We start from the raw sequence: 13,167 nt of genomic DNA, 5'->3' as shown, positions 1-13,167 counted from the left end.
CTTTAGTGCATCGACAGAGACAAACTGTGAGAGTGAGAGGACTTAGTATATTCCTCAGACATGACTCGTTGACGCACAGTAAATTTTAAGATTTTTATGTCAATAAGTGACTGTGTGCAGTGACCAGCATAAAATATTTGTATTCTGGTGATTCAGTCAATGACTTGTACAGCTCCCTTCATACCAATCATGGTGCCTCTAGGTTTTAGATAGGATAATCACAGAATTATTAATTTATCATGTGACTATTGCTTTAATTTGAGTGAAATTATGGTGTGAATATTCAGGATCACGATCTTATGAAGGCTCAGTCCTACTCAATTATTACCACCACATGAACTATGGCGATAAGCAATGTAATGAAAGTTCTTTTCCATAAAAGTCCTTTGCCGCTTACATGTTAATGATCTATTTGCTCTCTACGTCTGGTATAAAAAATAACCTTGCCTGACATACACGGTAGAGTCTCAGGAAAGCTCTCGTCCCAAACACTAAGATGTATTGCTATTGAAGGGTTGAAGCTTTTGAGGTTTCTACCAGTGCCATCAGGGTGTGTTGTGCTGGGGTAGGTGGTGTGATAATACGATTAAGGTTTTCCTTCTTCAACAACTGTCACTGGACAGCACGTTCATTTCAACTTAAAACATTGGAGTGCATGCTCTTGTATGTGTGCTATAAACAAATATATTATAATTTAACTGTTTTTAACTATTTTGATAATAGTTCACTCTCCTATTGATTGTGAGTGAATTATATATATTTTTTAATTTGTACAGAAAGAGAAATATAAGATACTTCGTCTTCTGTATATTTCTCTCATAAGATGCATGTGAGAAAAGGATATATATAAAACTTGAATTTCTATTTTTCCATTATACAACACACACACACACATATTATTTTTTGTAATTGGTAGTTTTATTTTTCAGACATCAAGCATGTTTTCTCTTTTATACAAATACACACATGAATGCCCACTGCTATATATCTCTGCATTTTAATTAGTCACTGCTCTACTTATTACTTGCAGTTCCCAAACTAAGAGACCATCATGATCATGTAATTGTTCCAGGCTGATACTTCTAATGTTTTGACATGATAAATTTTAATTAAGTGGTTTATTTAGATAATACTTTGTAGTACTGTGCTTCATAGATACAGCATTTCTGAATTTTTTCTTGTCAAGCAATGAAAGGAGAGGTTTGTATGTTTCTCTTCACATTATTGGCTTGCTGGCACTGATACTGTCATTTTCTGTGGTAAATTCACCTTGGTCCCATGCCTGGTTCAGATGAGTCATAAGTCGGGCTTAAATATTCTAAGATTACACCCACCTCCATGTAGGTCACTTTATTATGCTCACATTCCCACCTCTCACTCCATCTTGTGTTGTTCTCAAGCAGATTTAATTATGATGGGATATTTAGTATGGATAGACAAGTATTGTCATATTATTCATTGGAGAGAGAGAGAGAGAGAGAGAGAGAGAGAGAGAGAGAGAGAGAGAGAGAGAGAGAGAGAGAGAGAGAGAGAGAGAGAGAGAGAGAGAGAGATTTTTCAGCAATTAATACTGTAAATACTTGTGAAGTCTCTCTTCATTGTTTTATTATTTACTTCCAGTGATATAATGAATTTGTAAACTTTCTAACTTTCCATATGACATTCACCAGAAAGTTTATTTATGTACTACACCTGAAACAAGTTGGTCTCCATTAATGGTTGAAGTGGAGGCCACAATGATGCGTGTGCCACTGGTCACTGCCAAGAGCCTTAGGGCAGCCACCTCAGTGTAAGTTACGCCACCCATCATTACCACCAGTGCTACATGTGGACCCACAGGGGAACCTGGTGGTGCTGCCCGGCTAATGGTGGTGCCAGGCAGCACTTTGAGGCTATCCAGCAGAGTCTGAGTAAAGGCTCCTCGCACACTCAGTGCCTCACCCACCACTTTGGCCATCACAGGAGTATAAGCTCCATTAAAAACATAGCTGGGGTCTGAGGGGTTGTGAAGATCTATGGTTTTATCTGGATCTGGAATGAGTCTCAACCGTTTGGCTGCTGCCCTCCATCCTTGCCCTTTCTTAGGCAAAAGTGAAGTCACCTGAGCCAATCGACCTTGTATATTGGTGCCAGAACTATCTCGGTTCACCCCTGTACTAGAAGCTGAAGATTCTGTGGCACAAAGGAGATTCAGCTGCCGCAAATTATTAAGGGTGATCAGATGTTTATGTCCATGTGCAGCAAGCATCTGGGAGGCCAACTGTTTGTAATCCTTGGGAGACAGACCATCCTGAGTAAGGCTGTACAAGCAAAAGAGGCGCAGGTTGTCAGTAAGAGGCTGCATACGAGCAAGACAGTTCTTCAAAAACTTCCTGGCCTGTCCAGCATTACTTGCCCCAGTAACTAACCCATGCTCAGTTGTCAGCTGGGTCTCAAAGTCTTGCTTCACAGATTTGGTGATGGACTCACATGCCCTCAGATGGAGAGCCAGTGTGGCATGGCAGGACTGCAGTGTGCGCAGTTCATTGGCTACGAAATCTTTCATTTGACTGGCAGTCATGTTCTGTGCTTGTTCCTTCTTCGCATTCACCTCTTTTGCTTTTGTTATAAGATAGCTTGATACAGAAGCAAAGTGTTTATTACGAATGTTGTCATAAATGGTGTCTTTGCTGTTAAGAGGAACTTTGCGGGGTGCATCCTGTCCCACCACCTCCCCAGGGAACTCTACCACCCCTGCATTAATGCCAAAGTGGTCATCTAAGGCGCCCTCATAGGTTAGCTGAGTTAAGAGAGGCGTCACATAATCTGCATCTCGGTCAAATATGAAGAGGTGACTGATTTCTGGCATCTGAAAATATGAAAAATCAAAATTACTTTGTTTATCTGACCTGATTATGCAAAGTTTCAGTTTCCTGAAAAGTATCTGTTATATGAATGTCCTATAGGGAAGTGCATAATTAATTAGGAAATATTGCATTTATACAAAGAGATCCAGTTTTTATGTAGATGAAAATTATTACTTCCCATCAGCAAAGTGGGTTAAGTAAGTAAATGTAATATAATATGACATATGCATACTCTTTGAGAACAGTGCAACAGTCACTCAGCTTTCCTATAAGGCAGTAAAGCAAATCCTCCATAAAATTAATTACATGACCATTTGGTATATGAAAAACTGCTGATGACCTCAATAAATTTGAGATTACTTTCATGATCTTGGAAATCCAATATGAAATTCATTATGAGGCTGCTCTCTTTCTCTTGGTGGTGGTGGTGGTGGTGGTGATGATGAACATGCACTAGCAACTTCTTTATTCATTTGATTTTATTTAAAGCATTCAATGGCCACCACAATTTAAAAGGAAATGTCAATAATGCTAGTTGAAAGATACAAGAAGAGAAGGTGTGTGTTTCACCAGCCAGTTATTGTTAAAGAATGCCTTCTGTCTTGGTCACATGAAACTTCCCAAGAGTTGAATTTGACCACTACACTTATTGATTTCACTCCCATATTTTTTAACACTTCTAGTGTAGTGTTGTGCTACTTGTTGAGTGAAATAATAGTAATGTCCTTGTTGAATCTTTGTTTACAACTGCTGCCCAGAAGACCACCTCTAGCTTACTGCCTGCCCCTGTCTTGGTCCCTTTGCCTGCCAGTGCAAAACTTCCTACAAGTGCAATGCTGTGCTATCAACAGAGTGAAATATCACCCTACTACTTATATTAAAGACATGAGACCTAAGCACTCCTTGAACCTAGCAAACTTAGAGAAGATAATGAGCCTTGAGCAAAAAAGCGAACATAAGAACATAAGAAAATAAGGGAAGCTGCAAGAAGCCATCAGGCCTACATGTGGCAGTCCCTGTATGAAACATACCTACCTATTTCCACCTACTGTCCCCATCCATGAATTTGTCTGATCTTTTTTTAAGGATCCCTAATGTCTCAGCTCTAACAATCTGATTACTGAGTCTATTCCATTCATCTACCACTCTATTTGAGAACCAATTTCTTCCTCTCTCATTTTTTTAACCTAAATTTTTCAAGCTTGAGCCCATTATTTCTTGTTCTATCCTGATTACTGATCCTGAGAATTTTGCTTACATCCCCCTTGTTATAACTCCTATGCCACTTAGACTTCTATCAGGTCCCCTCTTGACCTATGTTTCTCTAAGGAATGTAAATATGTAATCCATATTACGGTTTACAGCATAGCTGATGACTGTTACTTGGTTAGTTGCAATTTATGATAGTGTTGGTGGTCCATGGATGGACTGCCAGTGACACTACACTTCATATCCCTTTGATGAAAAGCCTACTCTGTAACATCCTTTATAGTTTGAGGATGTAAACACTTTCCTCCATTTCCTTATGATGGACAACCTATTTAATATTCTTTACAATGTGTGGATGTGAAAATTTCAACATTTTCCAAATGAGATGTGAGAAAGTTCCACAGAATCAACAAAACCTTACATTCTTAAAGAAAAATACTCTTATTAATATACCAGGTACTTCACTGACTTCCTCTGGTTGTCCAATGCCCAACTGTCTTTATTACTTCCACATTTCAACATTCTACGCATCTTATTCACTGTTTCACAGCATTACTATGGTCTGACCATTTTATCCTGAGCATTTAGGTGTTGTCCTTTCTGGGGATTTCCCAGCCTGCAGTACTGCCAAACTTTGTGATGGGCAAATTATCAGCTTAAGAGTCTTAAGTGTTAGTGATAACCTTGCTCCCAACACACCATCTCTCTCTCTCTCTCTCTCTCTCTCTCTCTCTCTCTCTCTCTCTCTCTCTCTCTCTCTCTCTCTCTCTCTCTCTCTCTCCATATATAGAATCTACATTTTATGCAAATTTATTTTTATCCCTCCCTCCCTCCCTTCCTCCTCTTCCTCTTCATACACGGTGAGAGAGGAAGTGACTGATGGATCAACACGGTCATTCTGACAGCATGACAACACCTGGCAGAAATGTTACCAAGTACTGTGCTGTTTGCAAAACACAATGCAGTTATCACTAAAAAATAAACATCTGTTACATTAACTTGCCTATTTAGAGCATTACAGTGTATATATACTCCAACTCCATTCATGACATAAGGTGTGTGTTGGTACAAGTGTGCCACTGCTGCAGGCCAGGAAATACCCGAAAAGGACAATGCCCAAATGCTCAGGATAAAATGGTCAGACCATAGGAAGATTTTTTTGTGACCTAAAACTTTTATGTAAACATACACCAATTAGATTTAATTTGCAATACATCTAAACAACCATGACAAAAAACAAATGTGATAAACCTGGCTAGTCTTTTTGGGAGAGTTTTGGTTGTTGAGGAGATCCAGAGTGTTTACCACTGCCTTGGCTGCCCTCCCATGTGCCAGCACATACGGAATTTGACCAAAGAGTCCCTGCAGTGTGTTGATGGCTCGAGCTACATCAACACACCCACTGAAGTCCCCTTCAAGAAAGGCATCTCTGAAATTAAGAGAAAAATTAAACAATAATCTTGAAAGACTTTTTTACTTCCAGATGAGGCAGATTGTGCATTAGTGTCACATATCTGAAAAAATCTGGTATAAAATTACAAAAACAAGTGTTTTTGTTTTCATAAATAACATTCTTGGCATATGATAAGGAAAAGATGTCACAGAGAATAAATGTGAAATGTGAACTTTTAACATGGGTTTTAGAGAAATGCTCTTTTGGATTCCCTAACCTGACACCAATTTTGCCCTCCAAAAATCTGTGTAATCTACCCACATCATGACAACAAAATGGAGCTTGTCATCTTGATATGCTATGGCAAATCTATCCAGGTCACCTATAATGAATATGACAAGCCATGCCATTATATCTTATCTTTCTGGTTTTCAGCTCATTCTGTGTTGCTGAGTATACAGCTTATTTTATCATCACTTCTTTAGCTTGTGATGGGTTTGAAGCTCAATGGAATACTACTGGGATGCTAATGACTCATGCCTATTCTCTGATACGGGTAAAGAAGCATGAAATTAGTAACAAGTGATATTTTAGCTACATTTCATGTAATTTATGACAATGTTTAATTATTGAAACACAAAAGTAAAATTCTTGACAATGAAGATGCTATCAAATTGGTAAAGTGCAAAGTACAAAGGCAAAGAGAACCTTAGAGTTTCCATATGTACAGTACTCACCTGAAGAAGGATGTCATTTCCAGTGACAGCAAATCATCATCAAGAGGAATAAAATCAGGGCAAAATTCATGAAGGGTAAGGGCACCATAAAGACCCTCCTCTTCCAATAAGCCTGTAACCCAAGACACCAGCCGTGGCACCACCACTACATGCACACTGTTGGTAGACATGAACGTACTTATACAACCTGTTGATTGGCTGCTGAAACTTGTCTCTAAATTACCCTGAATTTATTAATCCTTACTAATACAAAAGGTACATAGTAATATTGCAGTTATTGTTAAAGCACTAATAATCTAAAATACATACAAAATTATAAATGGTGTTCAACATACAAAAATAAATTGCATGCTTCTATTTGATGGCAAAAAGGACTGCATTCACTGGAATATAGGTATTATATGTATACTGACTTATGTTGTCCAAGTTCTCTAAGTTTGTATAAAACCAGCTTGAAGTGGGGAAGGCCACTTACTGCAGGTCAGGGTGTGCAGCATGGTCAGAATGCACATGGTCAGCCAATATTTTGAGTTGCAGTAGGGATGGCCGCACCAGGTACACTCGCTGGCTACTCTGCACTGGTGGTGGGACTCTCTCCAGGCGGTACATCTTGTCTACCCCATGACTCCTGCAGTGTGTGGCAGGGAATGTTAATGATAAGAGAGAGAGAGAGAGAGAGAGAGAGAGAGAAGAAACTGTAGTATTCCACTAGATATGTATCAACATTACAGGTATGCATGTGGCTTAACAGCAATGAGGAGTCACATGATGTACTACACATTTAAGAAATATGGGAGTACATGTTTTAGGATAGCTTTCTGTCATACCTTCAGGTCATTAAGTATATATATATATATATATATATATATATATATATATATATATATATATATATATATATATATATATATATATATATATATATATATATATATATCAGGAAGCAAACCCACACAATTCTATTATTATTAAAAACTGATGTATGTAATTATATACATTCCTCCATCTATCAACTCAACACAACCTTCTACATAACTATCATCTCTTTTATCAATGACACTCAATTGTCCCTCTCTCCTGCACTGAAAATCCTCAACCTGACCTTTACTAATAACCTAAACTGGAAACTTCACATAATCTCTTACTAAAACAGCTTCTATAAAATTAGGCATTCTGAGTCATCTCTGCCAATTTTTCTCATTATCCTAAAGTAGAAACTCTATACAGGGGCCTTATTAGCCAATATACTGAGTATGCTTAAAGCCCCTTTCACATGATGCCACTAGTGGCTGCCACTAGTTACCTCCCATAGTTTGCAATGGAGCCTTTCACATGAGGCCACTGTTGTGGCACAGGCAGGTAACCGGTAAAGATGTTGGGGTGTGGTCACTTATTGCTTATACTTACCTGACCCTTTCACATTGGGGTAAGCAGTGATGGCCACTGGTGGCGTCATGTGAAAGGGGCCTTACTTGGAGGAGTGCCACTCATACTGCTCTCTTGAATTGGGTGGAATAAAGAATATTTCGTCTTATTAATCCCTCTCCTTTAACTGACCATCTTCAGCCTATCTTTTCTGCATGGGTGCATCTCTTGTTTTCTTCTATGTTCCATTTGTACTGCTTTTTTTTTTAACAAGGTGGAATCAATGGCAGCACTTTGTCTTATCAACTCTCCTCTAATTGACTGTCTTCAACCTCTCTCTCTCTTTGCTGCAAAGTTATCTCTCTTTCCATCTCCTATTGCTACTTTCACACTAAATGCTCCTCTGATCTTGCTAACTGCATGACTCCCCTCCTGTTACCTCATAACAGAAAACTTTATTCTAACCCCTATTCTGTCCATCATTCTAATGCAAGACTATCTGCCTACTTCTGTATTTCCCCTTTCCTATGACAAACTCTTTCAAGAGGGAGCTTTCGAGACGCTTTACCTCCAAACTTGTATAATCCCTTTGACATTCCTCTCTGGTAGCTTTTTTTTTTTTTTGCAACTTTTTGTAATCTGGCCGGAGCCCCCTCTTACATAAAATGAATAAATAAATAAATAAATACAGAATGACAGGCAGGTGGCAAATGCGGCTGACGTTGCCCGGTGTATGTGTATATATATATATATATATATATATATATATATATATATATATATATATATATATATATATATATATATATATATATATATATATATATATATATATATATAAAACGGAGCGCCAAGACTGCATAAAATGTTACGATATGAAAACCAGAGCTGCTGAATACCGTGATAAAGCAGTGCCGCACTTATGCGGCATTGCGTAAATAAAAAAAAAAAAAAAAAACGCTGACAATAGTGCATGTGAAGCAGTATGTTCGCTATCATTAAACTCGGGGAACAGCAGCTGTTTCGTTTGATAAGCAGATGATATATTGAGCTATTCATTCCTCATGTAATGAATATCTACATGTTCCTCTAAAGATGTCCAAAGGGCAGAGGATAAGGGAACTGAATCAAGTGCTTCGTCTCCCCAGAAGAGCGAGGTAAAATATCTCACGTGTCACGTGCTGTCCATCCTTCACGTGACTTTTTCTGCATGTCATATCTGATAACAAAACAAATGAGTATCGATAATTCAAGTCGCCTTCTAAAATATTAGAGCAGTAAACTATTGAGTTATTATTTTTTTTTTTTTATTATGTGAAGCACAAATATTTGCCGAAAAGTTTATTACTTCGTCCACACTGAGTTGTGGATGTCGGCAGGAGCATGCGCATTATGAGAGAGAGAGAGAGAGAGAGAGAGAGAGAGAGAGAGAGAGCATTTAGATGCTGATATTGTTGAGGGTTTTATCGTATTTTCCTTATACACACACATACACACCCACGCACACAAAAGGTTTTGATGCGTTCGGGGATACCTGCATTACTCCACATTTATAGTGTTCACTGCTTTACTATATGATGTAATTATATGTAAATAAAATGCACGAAACATATGTTCATTGTTCAGGCCGCTACAACACTCAGTTTGGTCCCATTATCCATGAATAATTTTAGTTCCTCCCAGTCCTACTTGCAGGCCTCCATAATACTGTCCCTGTCCATCTATCCATCACGCACTTTTTTTCTTTTTTTTCAGTTCGATTCCTCTGTTCCAGCTTCTACGATGATCACAGACACAGCCTGGTGAACCTTGACCAATCTCTACCCTTCGCCCCCGTGTGACAACCCTCCGTGGCCCCTAAAAGATAGCAGTGATGAGGAGCGCCCTTACTACTGGTGCCAGCAAACCTACGTGAGTGAACTGGAATTTGGCTTTCCATATACGCGTTCCAATGAGGCCAAGTTGTTTCCTTGACAGTGGTTTGTGTGAATGTTTTTGTGGTTTACTGCGTCTTCTTTATACTGGGTACGCCGCTGCACGTAATAATGACGTGTGCATGACTGAAAGAGAATTAGTGCGGGGGGGAAAGAGTGTGTGTGTGTGTGTGTGTGTGTGTGTGTGTGTGTGTGTGTGTGTGTGTGTGTGTTAATAATGTATCATATACTAAATTTCAGAGATCCGCGGATAAGGAGGCGGAGTCGGATATGCATTTCCCATAAAATGCGACTGCGGATAAGAATGCGGATGTTAAAGTATCAATATATGCGATATGGATGCGGATTTATTTTGCCTCCATATCCGCGGTCACAAATGAAGATGCGGATACTTTTTACATATATCACAGTAATACAAAGTACGCCGTATCTGCCACACACAGCTTCACAAAGAAGAGAAAGGGAGGGAGAGAAAAAAAAAAAAATAGAAAAAGGGGTATAATGAAATAAGTAAAATATGTATATTTCAAGGGGGTGTATAGAGGCCAAGGAGATGGAGGGAATAGAAATAAGGGGATGGATGGGGGAGGACGAAAAGGAGTAGCAGGCAGGAAGAGGGAGCACTTATTCTCCACTACTTCCTCCCTCCCTCTAATTCTTCACTCCCTTCTTTCATCTCTATTTCTCCCTGTACTCTCATGCCCCTCCACCCTTCCTCCACTTCCTTGCTGCCAGTACTCTCCTTCCTTCGTTATGAACTCTCTCTCTCTCTCTCTCTCTCTCTCTCTCTCTCTCTCTCTCTCTCTCTCTCTCTCTCTCTCTCTCTCTCTCTCTCTCATCCTTGCATTCTGTCACTCATGCTGACTCTCATTCTCATTACCACTCACTCCCATCCACACTCAATCTTACTCATATTCACACTTCATCTTTCACTCATTTTCCTATTCTAACTCACTCTTTTCTTTTCACGCTGCCTCGCTCACGCTTCTCACTTATTCATATCAACAGCCATTCTCACTCCAATAATCTCTCAACTCACGCTTACTCTCCATCCAACTCATTAACACTTACCCTCACTCACTCACTCAAACACACACTGATGACTCTCTCTCTCTCTCTCTCTCTCTCTCTCTCTCTCTCTCTCTCTCTCTCTCTCTCTCTCTCTCTCTCTCTCTCTCTCTCTCTCTCTCAGTATCCTTTACACTCTCAACCAGTCTCCCTCACTCGTTCTAACACACACACACATACACATGTAACAGCTGCGTTTCTTTGATGCGGAGGAGGAGGCGAAGCTTTTGTCATCTGAAAATGTGGCTGCGGATACTGGTGCGGATCTGCTGTTTTACAATGCGGATGCGGGTAGGCAGATATCGGATACATCACTGGTGTGTTGATATGATATGATATGATATAATATAATATAATATAATATAATATATATATATATATATATATATATATATATATATATATATATATATATATATATATATATATATATATATATATATATATATATATATATATATATATATATATATAGAGAGAGAGAGAGAGAGAGAGAGAGAGAGAGAGAGAGAGAGAGAGAGAGAGAGAGAGAGAGAGAGAGAGAGAGAGAGAGAGAGAGTCTGATTTATTTTATACCGTTTTATTATTATTATTTATTTTTTGTTTATTTATTCATTTTGAGTTTTACCAAACTCAATGCTCCTGTTGTCAGATTTCTCCAGGCCAACACTTCATCACTGCCTAATGTCTGGTTACAGATGCAATTTACCACAAAGTTTTGTGAGTAGACTTCTGATCAAAGTGTGAAATGTTCACAATTTTAGTATTTTCATCACCATCAATAAACTTAAAAATGTGGTAAAAAAGTCCCTTGTGAAGAACACTGACGTTGTACTGCCGTAAATACAGCGTTTTCCAGTACACCTTTAACATTATTTCAGCATTCTCAGGTTAAGAAACAGTTTTCAGTATTTTTTCCACATATGTACACTGACACCAGTATGCCACCGTACTTATTGATGAATATGTGTGTAAGAGGGCCACCATAAACTTTTAATTATTTATTTGTTTTATTTTATAAAATTCTATTTGATTTCCAAAGTAAGCAAACTCGAAGGCATGATTATCTTCTTTATGATGTACATATTTCATGCTGTAGAATCCAGTGCATACAAGTCATAGCCTCTCTCATATCACAAACACTACAACAGTCTTTAGTAATATATATTCATGATATATGGATACATATTTAACTTTGTGCTTTCAACACCCTGCCATCTTCCTTCCTTGTCTTATACTGATAAGATAGGATCTAATAGATTTTTCTCTTCCATAAAACAAATAGAATCTCTTGCATGTTGATGACTTCTAGTCATCACTGCATAGAACTGCAGTGATGACTTGATGTGATACTCTTGATATCACTGAACCACTCCAAAAATGTTTAATAGCGAGAGGAAAAAGATGAAAAGAAAAATACGGAAACACTTGAAATTTATTAATTTATGTTCTTTTTTTCCTTATCTAGTGACCTATTTAGGCATTTCACAATGGCATATCTCATAAGCGTTTTCTCAAGTAGCGACATGAAAATTTCAAAGTAATGAAAATTTATCATAGGTAAGTTTCACATGGAGAGGATCACAGCAACTCAATTACCACTATTAATATATGAAGCCACATGATAAAAGGAACTCTAAAGATGCAGTTCCATACAACAGCTGCTGTAACATACCAGAAAGAAAGGGAAATAAAGTTTTGTTTGAGGTTTTCATGATAAAAGCAGTAAACCATAAAACAAATGTAAATGTGAAGCTTCTTTTCTTCCACAAGTTTGGGCTTTGAGATAGAGGAGGCGATTTTTTTCTTTTTTTCTGTATTGATTGTACATTTGATAATATACTTTTGTTGTACAGCGCAATGTTATTATTTTTCTTTGCTATTGTGTGTGTATATATATATATATATATATATATATATATATATATATATATATATATATATATATATATATATATATATATATATATATATATATAAACAATGTAACTGTATACCGAGCGCCGCGTAGACCTCTGCGTTTCAGCAGAATGGGGATGGAAAACAAAATTAAAATAAAATAAAAATAAAAATAGAGGTTGTTAGGTTACGCAAGTCTCACCTTAGCAGTGTGGCCCCAGCTATCCGGTCGAGCATCTTCATGAGATCCCCATCGATGATCAGGTCCTTGGCCCCAGGGGCGTCTTCCAACACCCTCACCAGACGGTCACTACTCAGGCGCCGCAGGATCTCCACGTCGAGCCCTAGACTCTGAGGCGGAGACATCTCCGCGGTGCTTCACTCTCAGGTATTATAGCCTCCTTTAACCTCTACAGTGTGTGGGGAATGGTATCAGGTCCGCCCAGAGTGTCAGGAAAGTGAACACCACAGGCAATCTGCACTAACACTCCACACCGTCACTCCTGTGTTTACTAATTGGTGAGTTGTCAGCTGAACGATAACAACAGCTCTTAGCGACAGGCGAGATCTTGGGTAATGCATTTCAAGTTACTTATAAATCAGGACTCACTAGTAATATATTGTGATAAAAAATAATGATATAAATTTATTTTTTCATTGTTTTCCTAATTTATGAGAAGGGCTAATCTTGGTAGATTTGACGTTTTGACATCTAC

General features: G+C 38.3%; 2 protein-coding genes across 3 annotated transcripts in view; one reads left to right on the top strand and one right to left on the bottom strand.

The window, feature by feature from the left end:
• Nucleotides 1–1,465: 1,465 nt before the first annotated feature.
• Nucleotides 1,466–12,817, bottom strand: LOC135110509 (vacuolar protein sorting-associated protein 33B-like). Of its 2 annotated transcripts, none has more exons than XM_064022891.1 (5): nt 12,654–12,817; nt 6,661–6,813; nt 6,186–6,341; nt 5,307–5,484; nt 1,466–2,848 (listed from the first exon to the last, which is right to left on the bottom strand). In XM_064022891.1, exons 1-5 carry the CDS (start codon nt 12,815–12,817, stop codon nt 1,676–1,678), a joined length of 1,824 nt encoding a protein of 607 aa, XP_063878961.1. In that variant the 3' UTR covers nt 1,466–1,675. The 2 variants fall into 2 exon arrangements, with proteins under 2 accessions (XP_063878961.1, XP_063878971.1); XM_064022901.1 differs by having other exon boundaries at nt 5,361–5,484.
• The window catches only part of LOC135110485 (ATP-dependent Clp protease ATP-binding subunit clpX-like, mitochondrial), a 29,612-nt gene continuing 29,144 nt past the window's right edge, over nt 12,700–13,167 (top strand). The window contains exon 1 of the mRNA XM_064022854.1: nt 12,700–12,839. The gene's annotated coding sequence lies outside the window, so the exon portion shown is untranslated. The remainder of the gene's footprint in view (nt 12,840–13,167) is intronic.

Source organism: Scylla paramamosain, chromosome 2, assembly GCF_035594125.1.
Source record: "Scylla paramamosain isolate STU-SP2022 chromosome 2, ASM3559412v1, whole genome shotgun sequence".
NCBI classification, from domain to species: domain Eukaryota; kingdom Metazoa; phylum Arthropoda; class Malacostraca; order Decapoda; family Portunidae; genus Scylla; species Scylla paramamosain.
Note: the sequence above shows the minus strand (reverse complement) of the source record. Positions and strands in the feature narration are given on the sequence as shown.